Source organism: Canis lupus, chromosome 21 (genome assembly GCF_048164855.1).
Source record: "Canis lupus baileyi chromosome 21, mCanLup2.hap1, whole genome shotgun sequence".
Taxonomy (NCBI): Eukaryota; Metazoa; Chordata; class Mammalia; order Carnivora; family Canidae; genus Canis; species Canis lupus.
In genome coordinates this window covers 230,742-255,035 of record NC_132858.1, presented here as the reverse complement: position 1 = coordinate 255,035, position 24,294 = coordinate 230,742, and the positions used below count along the sequence as shown (strand labels likewise).

Genomic DNA, 24,294 nt, shown 5'->3' with positions numbered 1-24,294 from the left:
AATTGTCCCTCAATTTCATTATTTTTATTTAATAATTTCATAACATTTCCTAAGTATCAGTTTTTTTAGTTACTGTTTTTTAGTATATGTGCTGCTGAAATGAGCACTCTTTACTTAATTTTTTATTAATTTTAAAATAAATTGCATCTGTATCTTTGGGGTAAATCCCCAGCAGTGCAATTGCTGGGACGTAGGACAGATCTATTTTTAATTCTTTGAGGAACCTCCACACAGTTTTCCAGAGTGGCTGCACCACTTCACATTCCCACCAACAGTGCAGGAGGGTTCCCCTTTCTCCACATCGTCTCCAACATTTGTGGTTTCCTGCCTTGTTAATTTTCCCCATTCTCACTGATGTGAGGTGGTATCTCATTGTGGTTTTTTGATTTGTATTTCCCTGATATAGCCTGTGTCTCTTGATTAAACAAGACCATTAAGAAGCACCATTCTTGGTTCACAATTTCTTGGCTCTTTATAGAAATGGTTCTTACAGATTTTCTCTAGTAGTTCCTTAAACGTTTTTTTTTTTTTAAATAAGAAATAGATTTATGGAAGCTGCTCTAGCCTTTACTGAAAGAATGTTGACTATTTACAACTAGTATACAGCTAACATATCTATAATGAATGCCTTTTTTGTACCAAGTCCTGTCCTAGATATTGAGGATGCAGCATTATTTGAGGCAAACACCACAGTAGCCTTCATGAAGTTTACATGCTGGTCCACTTCATGACATATGGTCTATTATACCAAACTACACAAGCAATTGATTTCAGAGCAAAGTACTATTCTAAGAATCACTTTATCTATGACACACCAAAGTATTTCTGCCTGAAAGATCATTATAATCATGTAATGATTGAGTTTTCTTTTCACTTTCTTCATCAGAAAGCTTAGAGCAAAAATTTGGGGTTTGATTTTGGTAATTTGGAGGATCCAAAACCTACTTATTTACATTATCATTTTCATAATGATTTCACAATGAGCATGTAACAAATTGCATATATTGGATTAGCTTAATATATTGAATTGAATCACTTGAAACTGACATTTTTGTAGATCAGAAACAGTCTAATATCAGCAATTTTATATGGTTCAAACTAACATGTATGTCTATTACAGCAATGTAGGCTAATATACATTTCCTTAATACTCATTTTAAACTTATTTTAATTATATTACTACACATATTATTTACATATTTCAAATCCTATGTGGAATAGGATAAATAGAATATTAAAAAGTAAGTAATTAATTTATAATTTATTACATGTATTATATACACATCTTCAGTCAAATTTAATGTAAAAATATGTAGTTGTGTGCCTATGGAGAAAGAAAAGAAACTGAAACTGTTGTTGTCAAGAGAAGCTGCTGCTCTTTCTTTGTCTAGAAAGATCCAGTGAGTTACTGATATTTTCTGACTTTTTTTAAAAGATTTTATTTACTTATTCATGAGAGACAGAGAAAGGCGGGGCAAGATGGCTGAAGAGTAGGGTCCCCAAGTCACCTGTCCCCACCAAATTACCTAGATAACCTTCAAATCATCCTGAAAATCTACGAATTCGGCCTGAGATTTAAAGAGAGAACAGGGATCCCTGGGTGGCGCAGCGGTTTGGCGCCTGCCTTTGGCCCAGGGCATGATCCTGGAGACCCGGGATCGAATCGCACGTCGGGCTCCCGGTGCATGGAGCCTGCTTATCCCTCTGCCTGTGTCTCTGCCTCTCTCTCTCTCTCTGTGACTATCATAAATAAATAAAAATTAAAAAATATATATTTAAAGAGAGAACAGCTGGAATGCTACAGTGAGAAGAGTTCACGCTTCTATCCAGGTAGGAAGACGAGGAAGAAAGAAATAAAGAAACAAAAAGCATCCAAGGGGGAGAGGCCCCGTGAGGAGCCGGGCTACGGCTGGGGCGAGTGTCCCCAGGACAGGAGAGCCCCGACCGGGAGAAGCAGGAGCTGCACCAACCTTCCCGGGCGGAAAGGGGCTCACAGGGAGTTGGAGCAGGATCCCAGGAGGGCCGGGGATGCCCTCAGGTTCCCAGGGGGCAGTAACAGACACCTGCGCCCTGGGGAGAGTGCGCCACACCCCGCGGCTGAGCTCCTTAAGGGCTGCAGCGAGCGCATGGCTGGACCCGGGAGCAGCTCGGAGGGGCTCGGGTGGCAGCTCTGCCCGGAGCGGGATGCGGGGCCAGGAGCGATTCCAACAGTGCAGGCCCCGGAGCACAGGGCACCGGGACACAGCCCAGGATCCGGCCTCCCCCCGGGACAGGCAGAGGCCGGGAGGGCCCAGGACAGCAAGGACGCTCCTGCCCCGAGCTGAGCAGATCAGTGGCCCCGCCCCGGAGCCTCCAGGCCCCTGCAGACTGAGAGCTCTGGTCGTTACCGCAGGAGCTGACTCCAGGGCTGGAGAGCTTGCTGCCGCCACTGTTGTTGTTCTTTTTTTTCCTTCCTTCCCCCCCCCCCCTTTTTTTCTCTTTTCTTTTTTCTCTTCTTTCTTTTTCTCCTTTTCCATACAACTTGTTTGTGGCCACTCTGCACTGAGAAAAATGACTAGAAGGAAAAACTCACCTCAAAAGAAAGAATCAGAAATAGTCTTCTCTCCCACAGAGTTACAAAATCTGGATTACAATTCAATGTCAGAAAACCAATTCAGAAGCACTATTATAAAGCTACTGGTGGCTCTAGAAAAAAAGCATAAAGGACTCAAGAGACTTCATGACTGCATAATTTAGATCTAATCAGGCAGAAATTAAAAATCAATTAAATGAGATGCAATCCAAACTAGAGGTCCTAACAAGGAGGGTTAATGAGGTAGAAGAACGAGTGAGTGACGTAGAAGACAAGTTGATGGCAAAGAGGGAAACTGAGGAAAAAAGAGACAAACAATTAAAAGATCATGAGGATAGATTAAGGGAATTAAATGACAGCTTCAGAAAGAAAATTTACATTTAATTGGAGTTCCTGAGGGCGCCAAAAGGGAGAGGTCCAGAATATGTATTTGAACAAATCATAGCTGAAAACTTTTCTAATCTGGGAAGGGAAACAGGCATTCAGATCCAGGAAATAGAGAGATCCCCCCCTAAAATCAATAAAAACCATTCAACACCTAGACATTTAATAGTGAAGCTTGCAAATTCCAAAGATAAAGAAGATCCTTAAAGCAGCAAGAGACAAGAAATCTCTGACTTTTATGGGGAGAAATATTAGATTAACAGCAGACTTCTCCACAGAGACCTGGCAGGCCAGAAAGGGCTGGCAGGATATATTCAGGGTCCTAAAAGAGAAGAACATGCAGCCAAGAATACTTTATCCGGCAAGGCTCTCATTCAGAAGAGAAGGAGAGATAAAGAGCTTCCAAGATAGGCAGGAGCTGAAAGAATATGTGACCACCAAACCAGCTCTGCAAGAAATTTTAAGGGAGACTCTTAAAATTCCTAAGAGGAAGTGCAATGGAACAATCCACAGGGACTGAATAGGTATCATGATGATACTAAACTCATATCTGTCAATAGTAACTCTGAACGTGAATGGGCTTAACGACCCCATCAAAAGGCTCAGGGTTTCAGACTGGATAAAAAAGCAGGACCCATCTATTTGCTGTCTACAAGAGACTCATTTTAGACAGAAGGACACCTACAGCCTGAAAATAAAAGGTTGGAGAACCATGTACCATCAAATGGTCCTCAAAAGAAAGCAGGGGTAGCCATCCTTAGATAAACTAAAGTTTATCCATGAGAGACAGAGAGAGTGAGGCAGAGACATAGGCAGAGGAAGAGGCAGGCTCCATGCAGGAAGCCTGATGCAGACTTGATCTTGGGACCTGGGGATCACTCCCTGAGCCAGAGGCAGACGCTTAACTGCTGAGCCACCCAGGCAGCCCTCTGATTCTTTTTTTTTTTTTTTTAATTCTTTTTTGAACACTTAAATGGCTTCTGTAGGAGAATAAGTTCAGAGTGCTCAACAAAAGTTGCTTGTTTTGGTAGCTTTTAGTAAAGAGAGCTGGTTGCTGGGGATAATGTGGGCAAATTTTCATAGGGAAGCCTTGTGGGAGAAAAGGAAGGGAGACCCCGTAGTTTCTGAATTGGTCTGCCATAAGGAAAAGACTGTGGTTGTTGTAGCCTAAGAACTTGCTAGTCTGACACACCAGCCCTGAACAATATATTTACTTAAGTCTTAGACTTCTGACACTTGGGAATGAATCTATGATGCACAAATGGTGATGCTAGCAACTGAGAACACACATTATGACTTCTGGTATGGCATGCTCCATTATCAGTTGTGAAAGAAGGCTCTAAGGGGTAAAAATCTGACAACTCATACTACAGGTTTTCCTATGCTCTCTCTTCTCCTACAGGGTTTCAGTTCTTACAATACCTCTATAATAGTTTTAGGCACAAAAAGCCACCAGACCTCAAAACATTCCTGCTTGTAATTTTCTTGGTAGGGTTCAGGCACAATGGCTAACAAAATGAACTTACAAAGGGTGTGGCAGGCTGACCTCTGAGTGCACCATGCTCTATATCTCTGCTCCATACTTTTGTGTTTGTGCCCACACAAGTCATACCCTCTGATACTTATTGGCCAGGTGGTCAGTCATGTATTTTAAAAAATGTTCTTATTTATTCCTATTACCTGTAAAAACAGAACCTCTGTGTAGGTACTGAACTGACACATATGTTAGCAGGACACTGAAAAAGAATTATAAACACTTGATAGGCCCAGGTAGAATTCTTAGGGACTTATTCCTACTCCTTAAAGCATGTGATATACATGGTGTCATAAAATGTAAATCAAGCCCTAAGATGACAAAAAGGCTAACAATATTTATGATAGTAAAAATCCTGGACTGTGACTATTTGGCTTGACTATCTTGTCATCTTGAAAATTTGCTGAAAAAGAATCAGACTTCCCTTTTTTGTCTAATTTCACCAGATCTTTGAAATTCTCAAGTGCTAGCATACTAATACAAATACTTCCATAACTTTAGGAAACTTGGAATCCCATGCAAATTGAACCAATGATCAATCTGTTGGCCTTTCTTCCATTTCAACTTATGCATCTTGTATATTTAGTTTAGAATGTTAGTGCTGTGTCAAGAAAAGGTGAATTTTTGGCATATCAGGGGACTTGGGATTTATTGACTTATTGTGTCCAGAGAACTTCTAATTATCAGTTCTCAGGAATGTTTTATATGCTAATCTGGGAATACTATCAGAGGAATGTTTAATAAAGAACATCCATTCGTCTAATTAACATTTATTAGACATCTATTAATTTCCAGCCATTGTAACAGGTACTAGGGAGAATAGATATCTAGGACATTGAGTCAATGAACCTGTCAATCTCTCATCTATCCTTCTAAGATATCCATTTATTTAAGGTCTTTCTGTCTTCAGTACCCTTCATCTGAATCTTATTGATATAGACATTAATTATTTTACTTTATGTAATGTCCTTTATTTGATTTCTTGAATTTTTGGTGGTAATAGGTTTAGAAATCTATTTAGTGGTTTGAATCCATATTTGTGATCATGCCAAATGTGAATTAATAATTTCTATCACCTCTACATTTGTCTGACACCAAAATATTCTCAGCTCATTTACAAACTTAAAGTGTCTCTGTGAAAAAAATTAGAAAATCTTGTACTTACCTGTATCCATACAATTTTTACTTGTTTCATTAAAGATAATATAATTTCAAGTCCAATTAGAAACAGGCCAATTATTGCAAGGACAGAACTGTGGGTGTTTACCCTTATTGTGTACTTCAGCTGGAAAAGACACAAAATGTCAACCAGTCATATGTGGTACAAATAAGTTGGAATGAAGTTAGTTTGCAGTACTGGCAAGTGTGTCAAAGTGGATGATTTATTATAATTTCTGACTTTTCCAGAATATCAGGTTACTCTATGGGTTCCCTAATCTCCAAATTTACCAGGATCTAAATAGGACTGAATATTTTTTAAATTTTGCATGCATTCATTTCATTCACTCCTTCAATACAAAATTCTTTTTTTTAAAGGATTTTATTTATTTATGAGACACACACACACACACACACACACACAGAGAGGTAGAGACACAGGCAGAGGGAGAAGCAAGCCCCATGCAGGGAGCCCAATGTGGGACCTGATCCCGGGACTCCAGGATCACGCCCTCAGCCAAAGGCAAGTGCTAAACTGCTGAGCCACCCAGGGATTCCCCATCAATACAAAATTCTTAAAAGCTAAAGCATAATAGTGCTTGGTACTTAAATATTTGTCTAGACAATGCAAAGACCCTAGACTACTTCCCTCTACCTCTATTTCAGCCTATACATTATTTGTGTGTTTTTCAATTTCTTTGTATATTTGGAATTTATATTCATTTATGTATACCTTCATATATGACATTCTTCTTTATTTTCATCATCAATGACATAACATTCTAAATAAATTAAACCTGAGCACTTGTGATGAGCACTGGGTGTTGTATGTAGGTGATGAATAACTAAATTCTACTCCTAAAATGAATATTGAACCAAATGTTAGCTAACTGGAATTTAAATAAAAATGTGAAATAAACAAAAAACAATATGACTTCATTATAGGAAAAACAAAATAAATAAATTATTTAAACCCATACATGTAAAATGACATTTTTTTAGAAAGTAGGTCCATACCCAATGTGAATACCAATGCAAGGATTGAACTTATGACATTGATATCAAGACCTGAGCTGAAATCAAGACTCAGCTGTTTAAGTGACTGAGATACCCAGGTGCCTCAAATGAAATTTTAAAAATCATGTAAAGTTTTCCATTTTTCACAATGAGGTAAATTTTGAACTTTAAGAATTATACTGTGACAATAGCCAATCTGTGGAAGGAGCCTCGGTGTCCATCGAAAGATGAATGGATAAAGAAGATGTGGTTTATGTATACAATGGAATATTACTCAGCCATTAGAAACAACAAATACCCACCATTTGCTTCGACGTGGATGGAACTGGAGGGTATTATGTCAATTGGAGAAGGACAAACATTATATGGTCTCATTCATTTGGGGAATATAAAAAATAGTGAAAGGGAATAAAGGGGAAAGGAGAAAAAATGAGTGGGAAGTATCAGAAAGGGATACAGAACATGAAAGACTGCTAACTCTGGGAAATGAACTAGGGGTGGTGGAAGGGGAAGTGGGAGGGGGGTGGGGGTGACTGGGCGACGGGCACTGAGGTGGGCACTTGACTCGCTGAGCACTGGGTGTTATTCTATATGATGGCAAATTGAACACCAATAAAAATAAATTTATAAAAATAAATAAAATACAATAAAATAAAAAGAATTATACTGTGAGTACTAAGTTTTTAAATATAATTACAATTAATTATACATATATAAATACAATGTGTATTAATTATTTTCTTTTTGGTTTCATTCATTCAACACTGTCAGATTCATTCTTATTGTAGTGTGGTCACTATTGTTTATTCCTTTATGTTGCAATACAGCAGTGTTGTATTTATATACCACAATTTAGTAAGTCATATAATATTTACCTTTAGAAAGAAGAGAAGGTAAAGTTTCTAAAAGAGGAGGATGAAGGGGGTTTCTGATATGTTTGATTCAAAAGGGAGTTCCTTGGGCATTCACTCTGATAATTCTTTGATATGGATATTTATGTTTTGTATGTTTTCTGTATTTGTGCTAAATTTCAATTTAACAGCTTGAAAACAAAAATTACTGAGTTTCAGAAAACACTTGTTAGTCAAACAAAAAAGTAATACTTTTGGGAAAAATTACATTGGAAATGATAAAATATTTTAATTGAATAATGCTGAAATTACCACATATTAAATTTTGAGAGATGCAACAGATCTGATGAAGTATCCATCTGATGAAGCTATAAAAATAGCAAATAAAATCCAGAGAAAATAGGGAAGGAAATATAAAGACAAAGTAGAAAGTAATGCCATAGAAAACAAACATATGAGAGAGGATTAAAAACCCGAAATGTGGTTCTTTAAGATAATAAACTTAATGTAATCACAGTGTGATTGACTAAGAAAAAGAGAAAACAAAATAATATCAGAAATATAAAAAAATAAGATACTATGGACCTCAAAACACTAAGAAGATTTATACTTTTGGTATGATGAAAAAGCTATGGCAGGCTAATGTTCCTTCAGACAACAGCTAGAAAAACAGGATACAATACCACAAGTATTTAATCTACATAAAAGCATGAGAAAAGCATCAGTGCTAAATCACTGATCAATAAACAGGGGCCAAGAATCCTGAAAAAGAAGACCACAGAGAGATACACAGATGTTCTACAGATAATTTTTCCTTGGGAGCATTTGTCTGGACAAGAGGTTGAGATTTCAGATTTTGTCTGAGCAGAAGGTTATTGCTATGGGAGGGAGGAATCATCATAACTTTTGGTGTTCTTGGAGAGCTGGAAAGATAAAATTGTAAAGCAGAGGAGACAAGCTTCTGTGGAAAAGGGAGAACCAAAGAAATGAGCCAGCTATATGACTAATTATTTTTTTAAGATGCTAGTCAGATTTTGAAGTTTTGCTGGTCAGTAGGTTAAATAAGAAGAAAGCTCTGAAAAGCAGGGCAGGGTTTTTTTTTTGCCAAGTAATTGTGCTGAGGAAACATGGATCAGGACTGCTATGGGGTGGTTTCTTGTAAACATCAGGTTCTCAATTGCAAGGCCTAGAGGGTTCTATGCCACAAGTGGAAGATGAATAAGAGGTACATGGATTCTTATCCATACTGCTATTCAAACTCAGATCTGGTTTATCAGCTGAAGGGAGGAACAGGCAAACCCTTTCTGAAACTACTGGACATTGACATTGCTGTACTTTTCTATACACAATTTCTGGCACTCAATAAAAAATTACTAAGCAAATTAAAAGAATCATATTTTTTAAAAGGCTAGAAAAGCCAATACAAATAGTCTCATAAGTGATCCAGTTATTGGAATTATTGATACAAGTTTTTAAATAGCTATTATTAATATGTTCAAGAAAATAGGGATGAATGGAGCAGACAGATGAACAGATAGAGAATTTAATGGGAGGATTAGACTCTAAAAACAGAATTGAATGGAAGCTCTAGATTTGAGGAATATAATAACTAAAAGAGAGAACTTCATAACTGCCTATTAGACACAACAACAAACAGCATCAATTATTTGGAGGGAAGGGCAATAGAAAATGATGAAATAAAGGTAGATTGAGAAAAAATAATAAAAGAAAAAGGGAAAAATGTGAAAAACATGTGGGCATAGTGAAAATATTTAACCTACATCTAGCTGGAGTCCCAAAAGTAGAGCAGGGGAAGGCAATCTGGCAAAAGCAATATTTGAAGAGAAAAAGGCCAACAATTTTCCAAAGTTGATGAAAGTATCAATTCAGATTCAACCCTTTATAGGTACATACATTTGGCTAATCCCAGATAAGATGAATACAAAACAAAATACATCTAGGTACATCATAATAAATTTGTTGAAAGCTGAAGGTAAAGGGAACATTGTAAAACTATTGTGGTAAAAACTGATGCATCATGACAAAAGGTGCAAAGCTAAGGCTCACAGAAACTTCATAAAAAGCAGTGTAAGGTTGTTTTCAGACTAATGTTTCTGCTGAAAGAAAAAATACTAAGGGGAGTTTCTCAGCCAGATAGAAAGGAATTCCAAATTGAAATTCTGAAATACAAGAAGAAATGAAAAAAAACAATGGGTAGATAAGTGGATATGTCTAAATAAATAGGATGTGTTACTCTACTTTGTTTTCTGGGCTCATGGAAGGATTGCATATTAACTTATCCTAAACCTTCTCTCTTCTTATTCCCCCTTGTCCCTTCCTTCAACCTTCATGGCCTCAGCATTTGTTCTTCTTGTCATATCTTCTAAGTAATTTTGGATTCTGAGCTAAATTGTCTGGGTTCAGATTTCAACTGTTTCACAATCTACATCTAAATCTAGTTCTTTCATGGGACACCTGGCTGGCTCAGTGGTTGGGCGCCTGCCTTTGGCTCAGGGCATGATCCTGCAGTCCCAGGATTGAGTCTCGCATTGGGCTCCCTGCATGAAGCCTGCTTCTTCCATTGCCTCTTTCTCTGTGTCTCTCATGAATAAATAAATAAAATCTTTTTAAAAAATAAAAATAAATAAATCTAGTTCTTTCAGAGACAATCTACAGGAACAGCGACTTTACAGGTAATAACAATGCTACTAAATTCATACAGACTTCAATAATTACTCTGAATGCAAATGGACTAAATGCTCCCATCAAAAGACATAGGGTATAAGAATGGATAAAAAAACAAGACCGATGGGATGAGCACTGGGTATTATACTATATGTTGGCAAATCAAACTTTAATAAAAAAAATACAAAAAACCCTAAAACAAACCAAGACCCATCGATATGTTGCTTACAAGAGACTCATTTTAGACCCAAAGAAACCTCCAGCTTGAAATTAAAGGTGTGGAGAATCATTTATCATGCTAATGGATACCAAAACAAAGCTGGAGAAGACATTCTTATATCAGACTAATTAGATTTTAAACCAAAGACTGTAATAAGAGATGAAGAAGGACACCATATCATAATAAAAGGGTCTACCCAACGAGAAGATCTAATAATTGTAAATATTTATGCTCCTAACTTGGGAGCAGCCAAATATATAAACCAATTAATAACAAATCAGGAACTCATTGATAATAATACAATAATAGCAGAGGACTTTAACACCCCACTCATAGCAGTGGACAGATCATCTTAGCAAAAGATCCACAGGGAAATAAGGACTTTGAATGACACACTGGACCAGCTGGACTTAACAGATATATTCAAAACATTTCATCCTAAAACAGCAAAATACACATTCTTCTCAAGTGCACATGGAATATTCTCCAGAATAGGTCACATACTGGGCCAAAAACCAGGTCTCAACTGGGACAAAAAGATTGATATCATACAATGCATAGTTTCAGACCACAATACTTTGAAACTTGAAGTCAACCACAAGAAAAAATTGGAAGTACTACAAATACGTGGAAGTTAAGGAACATCCTACTAAAGAATGAATGTGTCAACCAGGAAATTAAAGCAAAATTAAGAAAGTACATGGAAGTAAATGAAAAGGTTAGAGCAGAAATCAATGATAATACAAAATAGTAGATAAATACAAAATAGTAGAACAGATCAATGAAACTAGGAGTCAGTTCTTTGAAAAAATTAATGATTGATAAACTCCTAACCAGAATTACCAAAAAGAAAAGAGGAATGACCCACATAAATAAAATTATGAATGGAAGAGGAGAGATCACAACCAACACTGAAGAAATACAAGCAATTATAAGAGAATATTGTGAGCAATTATATAACAGCAAAGTAGGTAATTTGGAAGAAATGGATAAATTCCTAGAAACCCATAAACTACCAAACCTGACACAGGAAGAAGTATAAAAACTGAATGGACCCATACCCAACAAAGAAATTAAATTGATAATAAAAAATCTCCCAATAAGCAAGAGTCCAGGGCCAAGTGGCTTCCCAGGGGAATTTTACCAAACTTTTAAAGAAGAACTAACACCTATTCTTCTGAAACTGTTCCAAAAAATTGAAATGGAAGGAAAACTTCCAAACTCATTCTATGAAGTCAGCATTACCTTGCTTCTAAAACCAGAAAAAGGCCCAACTAAAAAAGAGAATTATAGATCAATATCCCTGACAAACATGGATGCAAAAATTCTCACCAAGATATTATCTAATAGTATCTAATAGTACATTAAGAGAATTATTTACCATGACCAAATGGGATATAGTCCTGGGCTGCAGGACTTCAACATCTGCAAATCAATCAACATAATACACCACATTAATAAAAGAAAGGACAAGAACCATATGATCCTCTAAATAGATGCAGAAAAAGCATTTGACAAAATACAGTATCTTTTCCTGATAAAAACTCTCCACTGTATAGGGATAGAGGGAACCTACCTCAATATCATAAAAATGATATACGAGAGACCCACAGTGAATATACTCCTCAATGAGGAAAAACTGAGAGCTTTTCCCCCAAGGTCAGGAACATGAGAGGGATGTCCACTCTCACCACTGTTATTCAACATAGTACTAGAAATCCTAGCCTCAGCAATCAGAAAACAAAAAGAAATAAAAGACATCCAAATCAGCAAAGAAGTCAAACTCACTCTTCAAAGATGACATGATACACTATGTAGAAAACCCAAAAGAGTCTACCAAAAAATTGCTAGAACTGATACAGGAATTCAGCAAAGTCACAGGATATAAAATCAATGCACAGAAATGAGTTGCATTTCTATCAATGCACTAACAATGAAATAGAAGTAAGAGAAATCAAGAAACTGATCCCATTTATAATTGCACCAAATAAGATACTTAGGAATAAATTTAATCTGTGGCACCTGGCTGGCTCAGTGGTTGAGCAATTTGCCTTCGGCTCAGGTCATGATCCTGGGGTCCTGGGATTGAGTCTCACATCAGGCTCTCCATGGGGAGCCTGCTTCTCCCTCTGCCCATGTCTCTGCCTCTCTCTCTGTGTCTCGCATGAATAAATAAATAAAATCTTAAAAAAATAAATCTAACCAAAGAGGCAAAGAATCTGTACTCTGAAAACTATGAAACACTTGAGGCACCTGAGTGGCTTAGTTGGTTGGTTTAGGTCATGATCCCAGGGTCCTTGGGTTGCTTATCCCTCTCTCTCTCTCTGCCCCTCCCTCCTGCTCCTGCTCTCTCTCTCTCTTAAATAAATAAGTAAACTCTTAAAAAAATATAAATACTAATGAAAGAAATTGAGGAATTCATGAAGAAATGGAAAAACTTTCCATGCTTTTGGCTTTAACAAATATTGTTAAAATTTCTGTGCTACCCAAAGCAATCTACACTTTCAATGCAATCCCTATTAAAATACCAACGACATTTTTCACAGAGCTGGAACATACCTAAAATTTGTATGGAACCAGAAAATATCCTGAATAGCCAAAGTAATGTTGAAAAAGAAAACCAAAACTGGAGGCATTACTATTCCAGACTTCAAGCTGTACTACAAAGTTGTGATCATCAAGACAGTGTGGTACTGGCGCAAAAACAGACACATAGATCAATGAAACAGAATAGAGAACCCAGAAATGGACCCTCAACTCTATGGTCAACCAATCTTTGACAAAGCAGGAAAGAATATCCAATGGAAAGAAGACAGTCTTTTCATCAATAAATGGTGTTGGGAAAATTGGACAGCCACATGCAAAAGAATGAAATTGGACCATTCTTTTACACATACACAAAAATAAACCCCAAATGGATGAAAGACTTAAATGTGAGACAAGAATCCATCAAAATACTAGAGGAGAACACAGGCAGCAACCTCTTTGGCCTTGGCCACAGCAACTTCTTGTTAGACCGCTCTCCAAAGGCAGGGGAAACAAAAGCAAAAATGAACTATTGGGACTTCATCATGATAAAAATATTCTGCACAGCAAAAGAAACAGTCAACAAAACTAAAAAGCAACCTATGGAATTGGGAGAAGATATCAGCAAATGATCTACCTATCAGTTAAAGGGCTCATATCCAAGACCTATAAAGAACTTATCCAACTCAACACCCCAAAATAAAATAATTCAGTCAAGAAATGGGCAGAAAACATGAACAGTGACTGGGTGATGAGCACTGAGGGGGTCCCTTGATGGGATGAGCACTGGGTGATATGCTATGTGTTGGCAAATTGAACTCCAATTTAAACAATAAATTAAAAAAAGAAGACATATAAATGGCCAAAAGGCACATGAAAAAAATGTTCAACATCACTCAGGATTAGGGAAATACAAATCAAAACCACAATGAGATACCACCTCATACCAGTCAGAATGGCTCAAATGAACAAGTCAGGAAACAACAGATGTTGGTGAGGATGTAGAGAAGGGGGAACCCTCTTGCACTGTTGGTGGGAAGGTAAACTTTACAGCCACTCTGGAAAACAGTGTGGAGGTTCCTCAAGAAGTTAAAAATAGAACTACTTTACAGCCCAGGATTGCACTACTAGGTATTTATCCAAAGGATACACAGTGTTTTTTGCTTGTTTGTTTGTTTTCACAGTGTGTTTTGAAGGGGCACATGCACTCCATTATTTATAATAATGTCACACATTATTATACATTATTATACATTATAGCAGTGTCCACAATAGCCAAAATATGGAAGGAGCTGAGATGTCCAATGACAGATGAAAGGATAAAGAAGGATATATATATAAATAAATGGGATTTATAGATATAAATAAATGATATAATAATAATATTAAAGGATTAATATAATAATATTAATTAAATATATTTATATATATATATCTAAATAAATGTTACTCAGCTATCAAAAATGAGAAAGAATGAAATCTTGTCATTTCCAATGACTTGGATGGAACTAGACCATATTATGGTAAGTGAAATAAATCAGTCAGAGAAAGACAAATACTATGTGATTTCACTCATATGTAGAATTTAAGAAACAAAACAGATAAACATAGGTGAAGGGAAGGAAAAATAAAATAAGATGAAAACAGAGAGGGAAGCAAACCATAAGAGGCTCTTAACTGTAAGCTCTAACTATTAACTGAGGGCTGCTGGAGGGGAGGTGTGGGGGGGATGGGGTGATGGTCATTAAGGAGGGCACATGATGTAATAAACACTGGGTGTTATATAAGACTGATGAGTCTCTAAACTCTACCTTTGAGACTAATAATACAATACATATTAACTAAATTGAATTTAAATAAAAAAATTGAAAAAATAAATCTAGGTCTTTAGAGACAGTTGCTGATACTCTTGGTATCTCAGTTTCCTTATCTATACAATGAATGTATGCTATTAACCACCCTGATAGGGTTTGTTGTGAAATATATACAAAAACTCTAAGTGAGGCATCTGGTACATAGAAGTCATTTAAAAAGTCATTTAAAAGAAGTGAGGCATCTAAGTCACTCTAAGTGAGTCATCTGGTACATAGAAGTCATTTAAAAAAATCTTAACTTATTGTTCTAATCACATATTTTTCTCTCTCACTGCTTCAAAGTATCCATTTACACTTTATCTATCATATTTGACATTTAACTTGAAAGAAATGACATATCATATTTAAATTTCCACTTCTGATTTCCTGGTTTGCTTCAAGCATTCTGTGTTATTTTAATATTTTATTAAATTAACAAAGATTTTTGTTGGAGTACATCCATTTAAAAATATTGTAAAGTATTGTAAAGCAATATTTTACATTTTAGTATTTTGAATACATTTCTACTGTTTAAGAGGCAATGATATCTCTTCTTAGTGGTATCCTTGTCTTTGACAAGTTAAATTTTTATCTTTGAAATAGCTTCAATTATTCTTACCAATTTTGGGGAAGATGTCTTCTCTGCTTCTATTGCAAAAATTCCTGATATGACAAACTGAGAACAAAAAGAGGCACACATAAGCATCTTTGTTATCACCCAAGAGATTCCTCTGACAGCTTCAATAACACTTTTAAAAAATTAATAACAAGTTTAATGAAAGGTCTATAATATGTAACATAATGTCAACTTCATTAATTAGTAAATTTCAGATCCATAACAACTTTACTACATTTGAAAATAACTTATAATAAGTTAGATTTTTTTTTCACTTCTTGAGATTTCCACAATGATAACTGAGGAGGTATAATTAATAACAAATTAAATGAGTTATTTGTAGATAACTTTCCAAAAACAGAATCACAAGAAGCCTTTTAATTTTTCAAAACAGAATTATATTTAATATGGGGATATGAGAACATTTAAATATATTTGATGAGGTGTGAGATGAAATCCCTGAATGTCTAAAATTCCTAAAGGTTTCCTGTGCCTCCAGCTCCTTCACTTCTCTGGCAGTGTCCTGGTGGTCTCTGCTTTGTGAGTGTGATGCCATTTTAATGCCAACTTCTCAGAGTTAGCTCAGACTTCACAGGTTAAGAGCACAGTTCCCAGTAAAACTACATTCACTTCAGTCACCAGCCATAAACTTGGGGATTTCCAGGCCCCCTGGACTTCTGACCAACTGGCTACAAATATAAGCTTTCCCACTATCCATCTCAGATTTGATAATTTGCTAGAATGACTCCTAGAACCCAGGAAAGTGCTATACTTATAATTTTATCAACAAATCAAGACCAGCCAAATGAAGAAATGCATAGGTCTAGAATGGTCTAAGCATGAAGCTTCCATATCCTCAGCATGTATCATCCTCCTGGCATATCAATGTATATCACCAACCAAAACCTATCTGAGCCTCAGTTTCCATAGTTTCATTATGGAGTTTCATTACCTATCTGTGGTTGGTCTTTCTGCAACAGCCAGCTCCTGAACACTCAGGTATGGTGCAAGGGGCCCAGGAATAACAAAGACACTCTTATTTCTTGGGAAATTTCCCAGAACCAGGGAGCCAAACCAGTCAAATTTTCCATTATACATAAGAGAGCTACAGGTATCAGATTCATTGAAATAAGTTAGGGCTCTCTCCCCACTTTTGCCTCAATTATTTTTTAGATTCCTCAAAGAGTAATGTAGCTTTTAATATTTTTAAAAAATCCTCTTCTTGAGGAATTGGAGTTAATTTATTTCTCTCTTTCTCCTTTTCTTTTTCTTTTTCTTTTCTTTTCTTTTTTTTCTTTTCCTTTCATTTCCTTCCTCTTTTTTTAGCTAAAGAACAATTTAACTTTGAAAATAATTTTTCTGAAACACCAAGATTCCTATTGTAGTTCTATGGTAACCTCTGGAAAAATCACCTAGTAATAAATCCACGGTTTTCTATTAAAGCATTGGGAGGAGGAAACCATTATTGGGTTAATGTTATACTTGTATATTTGTGTACTTCCATAGGATGGAATAAAGTAATATTTTTTTTTTATTTATGATAGTCACAGAGAGAGAGAGAGAGGCAGAGACACAGGCAGAGGGAGAAGCAGGCTCCATGCACCGGGAGCCCAATGTGGGATTCGATCCCGGGTCTCCAGGATCGCGCCCTGGGCCAAAGGCAGGCGCCAAACCGCTGCGCCACCCAGGGATCCCTAAAGTAATATTTTTAACGTGATTTCATGGCATGGAGGGTAGATACAATTTTATTGGTTTCATTTAAGAACTTCTTATTGATTTCTTTTAAAAAATTAAATTCAATTTAGTTAATATATATTGTATTATTAGTCTCAGGGATAGAACTTAGTGATTCACCAGTTGCATATAACACTAAGTGCTCATTACATCAAGTGCTCTACTTAATGTCCATCACCCAATTATCCCATCCCCTTACCCCTTTCCCTTACAGCGACCCTCAGTTTGTTCCCTAGAGTTAAGAGTCTCTTAAGGTTTGCTTTCCTCTCTGTTTTCATCTTATTTTATTTTTTCTTCCCTTCACTTATGTTTATCTGTTTTGTTTCTTAAATTCCACATATGAGTAAAATCACATGGTATTTGTCTTTCTCTGACTTATTTCACCTAGCCTAATACCCTCTAGTTCCATCCACTCCTTGCAAGTTATCTGTATTTTAATTTAAGAGTCCTTATCTTAGAGATGCATACTGAAATATTTGCAAATAAAATTATGTAATGTCTAGGAATTGCTTCAAAATAATCCGAGTAAAATAAAGAAAGTGCATGGAAGTATGGATGAAGCAAGACTAACTATGAGCTGCTAATTGTCTAAACTGGGTAATGAGTACCAAGGGGGCAATATACTATTCTGTTTATCAATGTCTGAAAGCTTCCATAATAAAAGACTTGGTATGTTAAAAAAAAAAAGGAACTTCTTGTTGAGTGCATGAAAATACACATTATTATAATTTAGTGGGTCCACCCACATGAGTGTTTAATAGAATGCTACTGAAAACTATTTTAACAGAAAATAGCATTCAAAAAACATTTAATCTGCAGTTTAATTTTTGAAATGTAAGAATCACACCCAAAAATCACCTATCCTGAATATTTTATTATTTTCTGACATTGGTTGGAAAGACAGTTGTTTTTGAAAAGCTTTTGCACAGTGAAGGAAACCATCAATAAAATGAAAAGACAGCCTACTGAATGGGAGAAGATATTTGTAAATGACATATCCAGTAAGGAGTTAATATCCAAAATATATAATGAACTTATACAACTCAACACCAAAAAACAAATAATCCAATTAAAAATTGGCAGAAGACATGAACAGACATTTTCCTAAAGGAATACAGGTGGCCAACAGACATGAAAAGATGCTCAACATCACTCATCATTAGGGAAACACAAATCAAGATCACAATGAGATATCACCTCACACTTGTTAGAATGGTTAAAAGAAAAAAACCACAAGAAATAGCAAGCATTGGCGAGGGTATGGAGGAAAAGGAACCCTCATGCACTGCTGGTGGGAATGCAAGTTGGTGCAGCTACTGTGGAATACAGTACATAGGTTCCTCAAAAAATTAAAATAGAATTAGCATATGATCCAATAATTCCACTATTGGGTATTTATCCAAAGACAATGAAAATACTAATTTGAAAAGATATATGCACCCCTTTGTTTATTGCAGCATTATTCACAATAGCCAAAATATGGAAGAAATCCAAGTGTTCAACCATAGATGAATGGATATATATATATATATATATTATTACTCAGCCATTCAAAAAATGAAATCTTTCTACTTGCAACACATGGATGGATCTAGAGGGTATTACACAAAGCAAAATAAGTCAGTTAGAGAAACAAATACCATATGATTTCACTCACATGTGGAATTTAAGAATGAACAAAGAAGAAAACAGACAAACAAAAAAACAGACTCCGCTATAGAGAACTGGCGGTTACCAGAGGAGAGGTGGATAAGGGAGTGGGTGAAATAGGTGAAGAGGATTAGAAGTACATTTATTGTGATGAGCAGTGAGTGATGTATAGAATTGTTGAGTCATTATATTGTGCACCTGAAACTAATATAACACTCTATGTTAAGTATATGTGAATTAAAAATAAATACATTTTAAAAAAGATAGTTGTTACCCGTAGTTGTGCATCAAGAATGGATTTTTTTCATTGGTACAAACTGCATGTATGCATGCAACCTTTCTATGGCATCAAAAAAGACTATCCATAGTCAGAAATGAGGGCAGCAGTGCATGTTTCTTCCTCAAAAACACAGGGCCTTTGACACATCAGAGATTTTCATGTCTTATCAAAATATGAAGAAAATAAAATGGTACAATGATAGAGGATAACTTAGGGGTGAATTTTAAGAGTTTTGTCAAAAGGTCTTTCAGATAAGGTGATATTTAAGTTGACAATAAGCATCAAAACTTGGGGGATGAGCAGCTCTAGGAGGAGAAATTGCTACTGAAAAGGACCTGTTCTTCAGAGCAAGTACACTTCCCTCTGAAAAGCCTCCCTCATTTCTCCCAGTTGTTTATGGCCAGCCGCTTTAAGTACCTATGGTCCATGTTTCCATAATAACTCTCAAATATGTTGAAAAAAATTACACATATGTTCTTTTGCCTCTTGATTTATTTAAACCCCCTCAGTTCAAAGTTGAATTTAGATGACTTGCATAAATGTATGCATTAGGTCTAAAAATTAATAAACAGAAATAATTGGTAGATAAAGACACTAGGGATAATAACATTACATAATTGGCTGAGGTCAGGAGTAATTTTAGTTCAGTGAAATTGTAGTATGGGTCACTGAATGGTTGAAGGACTACACAGAACTTGTGCTCCCTTTTGACTCCTAGCTTGGGGTGGCTTTCTTACTGTGTGGTAGCATAATAATAGGGCAGGTAAGTATATGTAACTCAAATGTGCCTCACCACATTGCGTGCCCAGTGCTCTCAGTCTCCTATTGGATTACTGCCATAGCTAGGAAGACAGACTCAGTTAATCACTGTGTCGGAACAAAAACATACTGTACTTGCTCTGTCAGCTAACGCCACATTATTTTTCTTTTTATTTCTCAGGAAAATTCAATGAAACCCAATGTTTATAGCAGCAATGTCCACAATAGCCAAACTGTGTAAGGAGCCTCAGTGTCCATCGAAAGATGAATGGATAAAGAAGATGTGGTTTATGTATACAATGGAGTATTACTCAGCCATTAGAAACGACAAATACGCACTATTTGCTTCGATGTGGAGGGACCTGGAGGGTATTATGCTGAGTGAAATAAGTCAATCAGAAAAGGACTAACATTATATGGTCTCCATTCATTTGGGGAATATGAAAATTAGTGAAAGGGAATACAGGGAAAGGAGAGAAAATGAGTCAAAATATCAGTGGGGGTGACAAACCATGAGAGACACCTAACTCTGGGAAATGAACAAGGGGTAGTGGAAGGGGAGGTGGGCGGGGGGTGGAGGTGACTGGGTGATGGGCAATGAGGGGGGCACTTGGCGGGATGAGCACAGCATGTTATGCTATATGTTGGCACACTGAACTCCAATAAAAAAAAAGTTCTCTAAACTTGCTCTGTCTTCTGATTCTTTTAAAAAGTTATTTCAATCAGGTTCTCAGCTCCACCTCTCCTCGTGGAGGTCACTCATGATCTCAATGTTGCAAAAGCCAATGGCAATTTTAGATGGTATCTCATCTAACTTCACCTATTTATAGTCTTTGAGATTTGACTGCTCCCTCCTCAACTCTGCCTTCTTCAGTTGGGCTTCCAGGATAGTATACTCTCTTGTTTTACTCCTCAATTTTCTTTGCCTGTTCCTCTTCTTCAATCTTAATTCCTAATGCTGGACATGCCCCCAGAAATCAGGCCATAGCCCTTCTCTCTACCTATACAAATGAGATAAATTCTTGCTAATTTTATCTTGTGTCATTTCATTAAATACGTATGCCAATGACCTTACATTTATACTTCTTTCCCAAACTCCATACTCCTATGTATAAGCAGGATACTTGGTATCTCTAATGTCGAAGACATCTAAGATGTCTAAAAGGGATTTCAAACCCAACATGCCCTAAATTTAACACATGAAATTCCAGCCTCTTTAAACTCCTAGCCTTGCCCATCTTAGTCAATGATAAGTCATAAGTCCATTCTTTTAATTGCTTGACCCACTATTTTGAAGTCTCCTTTATTTCCTTCTCCCTGTCACATCCCATATCCAAGCCATCAGGAAATTTTTGGGGTTCTAATATAAAAATACATCCAGAATCAACTTTTTCTTTTACTATCTCTCTGGTTTGAACCACTATACTCTCTCACCTGCATAACCATAATCAAATCTTTTAAAGGCTCCTTGCTTGATCTTTTGCTCCTTCATGATCTTTTAATGGTTCTTACTTAAGTTAGATCATATCATTTCCTCTGTTCAACGCCTTGCAATGGCTCTCAGTGTTACTCAAAGTAATAGTACATAGAATGACTACAAGTTCTTAGATTAACATACTTCCTATCATATAGCTGATCTCTTTTCCTACAATTTCTCTTAGCCCAATTCGCTCCATCCAGACTGGCTATTTTTTCAATAAGGCTTGCTCTCAGCCTAGAGTCTGCTCTCCTTGTATATTCTTTTTTCAGACATCCCTTGTAGCTTATCACTTCAACTACTTCAAGTCTTTGTTCAAATGCCTTTTCTCAAGGAAGCTTGAATATCCTATAAAAATTGCAACTTTATACCTTCTTATCCTTCTCTACATTATTTTTCCCCACAGTATTTTTCATCTTTTAATACATTATCTTTACTAGAAAGTGAGCTTTATAAGGGTACGGATCTTGGTCTGTTTTATTCACTACCATAACTAAAATACTTAAAACAGAGCCTGGCCCCCCATTAGGTAGCGAATATTTGCCAAGTGACTGAAAAATATTTTTGTGAGATAGGCAGATATTTTTGAGAAGTCTGTAGGAAAATGGAAGGTGGTGGAATATTTTACTTCATGCTATAAGACAATATACATCCTTTAGAAATCCTTAGTGAATTCTTCCAAATTCCTCTTGGGTCAATGGTTCCCTGCTCCTTCTTTTCTTTTTTATCAGATTGCTTTTCAAAGTCTCTTTTATTGCCCCAACTCTTAAGCTCTCTTTCTCAGCTTGCCTATATTATTAGCAAACATGAGTCTTATAAATAAACATTTACTACATATCTAAAATGCCCTTTGGAGGGATGCCTGGGTGGCTTAGTGGTTGCATGTCTGTCTTTGGCTCAGGTCGGGATCCTGGAGTCCTGGGATCAAGTCCAACATTGGGCTCCCTGCATGGAGTCTGCTTCTCTCTCCACCTATGTCTCTGCTTCTCTCTGTGTCTCTCATGAATAAATAAATAAAATCTTTAAAAATAAAAAAATAAAATGCCCTTTGGAAAGCTTACCATTCCTTGGCTCTAACATTTATTCAACTAAATAAAATCTTTGTATGGAAAAATTTTATAAATAAATTTATCATCTCAAAATAGCTTCAGTAGATACAAGAATGAATTTCTTGACAGTAGGAGTTGTATGTTTTCACAGTTGGTATCTCTACATTATTGCCTGACCATGGACGATAGCAAAATACATTGAATAAATGAATGAATGATCATTATTGAGATAATTTACTCACAAACAAGAATGCCCAAAATGGGTATCCTGATAGCAAGGTTATAGGCAGGTAATCTATTGAAATTGAATCAAATTCTCTGATATATAACTGTATCCAGAAATATCCCAGAGCACAGTGGATCAAACCAACCATTACTTGGGCAGCCTGTAAGAAAAGAATGTCATAATCAATTACCCAGATATATAAAATTTCAAGAGAGTTACAAATTGAGTGATATAAAGGGCATGGGTGGAGGAGTATAGCTTCTGTATCTCTGAATCATAGTATTCTCTGCCACTACTCTTGTTAGAAATTATCAAAAACTAGGGAGAAGCCAAGGTTATGGAGGAAGGTAGCAGCCATAAAGTGCTTGTAATCCCTACATGTAGCTCATACAGGGGTTATTTATGAAGCTTTCCTAGCAATTTGTAGAGATGTGGTTGCTTTCAAGTAAATTAAGGTATCTAGGGACTTATTTGTGAATGGGTATACTTAACATCCTCTAGTTCTGAGAGAAGAACTGTAGTCTCTGTAGCCCTTTTGCCTTTTCCTCTTCTCTGTTTGGTCTTGCATATACTACTCTCAGTCTTAGTTCTTTCCTCTGATACATTTCTACTATCTCCATCCCCTCAACCAGCTAATGGGCAATGGTTTTCTTCTGTTAGAAATTCTGATTTTTGGCACCATGAGGTGAGAGGATCCACTTGCAACCAGACCTACTGAATCCTAAGATTCTGGCCCCAACAGTCTTAGGCATTTTCCTAAACCAAGATTTATCTTACAGTTCTGGTTTTTAATCTGACTCAAGAGCCCACTAATTAGTGTATATGATAGAAAAGAGGTAGCATGCTACATTTGGCTGGGGGTGAAGAAGTAGGAATAGTGCTCCAGAATATCACCTCCCCCAAGATATACAAAAAATATGCTGACAACACAATGCTGTGATATGATCAATGTCTACAAAGCCCTGTGATCTAGATGATCTCTTGCATATACCTCTGACCTCATCATTTTCTTTAGGACCCACAGTCTCAGATTTACTTTAAATCATAAACATACATAGACAAAAGGAAATCATAGGGGTAGAATTACTGAAACTCATTCCATTAATTCTCTTCCATTGGGTTGTTGAGGCAGAGGAATCACTGTCTCCTTTTAAAATTATTTGGGACTTGTAATATCAAGGTAATTTATCTACTCAAGTAGCACTTAGTCCTTACCCCCAACATTCTGGTTTCTTTTTCCAACACAATGTGGAATGATGTCATATAATCTAAAACATAGCATAAACATTAGAGAGAATGAATGAAATTATTCTCTAGAAAAAATTGTAAAAAATAATGATTTTCTTAGATAAGGCACTTAAAAGTTATTGAGAAATTTGTTCTTGCATTTGCTAATTTTTCACAATTAAACAATTATCTGAAATACAAATTTAAAATCAAACCCATTGATTTTCTCTCAAACATACCTGTTTAAAAACTCTTATGGTCCTATTAGATTTTATCCCTCTTTTACATCTTTAAAGACACTTTGGGAGTCCTTAGGATTCTTAGACGCAGACAACAGAATTTATTCTGGCTGGTTTAAGCAAAACAGGATATTAGTGAACTCAGAATCATTGGTAAGGTTGTTTGTAGACCAATGTCCAGTAGCAAGACACCAATCTAAATTGAGGAGAAAGTGTCCTTGCTACTTCCCACTCCAG

At 36.3% G+C, this 24,294-nt stretch overlaps 1 protein-coding gene across 4 annotated transcripts in view; it reads right to left on the bottom strand.

Moving 5' to 3' along the window:
* The window catches only part of LOC140612210 (membrane-spanning 4-domains subfamily A member 12-like), a 31,019-nt gene that overhangs the window by 4,380 nt on the left and 2,345 nt on the right, over nucleotides 1-24,294 (bottom strand). For 3 of the 4 annotated variants that reach the window (XM_072789285.1, XM_072789284.1, XM_072789283.1), the window contains exons 2-5: nucleotides 23,807-23,859; nucleotides 22,608-22,751; nucleotides 15,420-15,476; nucleotides 5,656-5,775 (exon numbers count right to left, since the gene is read on the bottom strand). In XM_072789285.1, the coding sequence (XP_072645386.1) occupies nucleotides 5,656-5,775; nucleotides 15,420-15,476; nucleotides 22,608-22,751; nucleotides 23,807-23,859 (374 nt within the window). Of the gene's footprint in view, nucleotides 1-2,483; nucleotides 2,686-5,655; nucleotides 5,776-15,419; nucleotides 15,477-22,607; nucleotides 22,752-23,806; nucleotides 23,860-24,294 lie in introns of those variants that run through there. The other variant, XM_072789286.1, reaches the window with a different exon arrangement.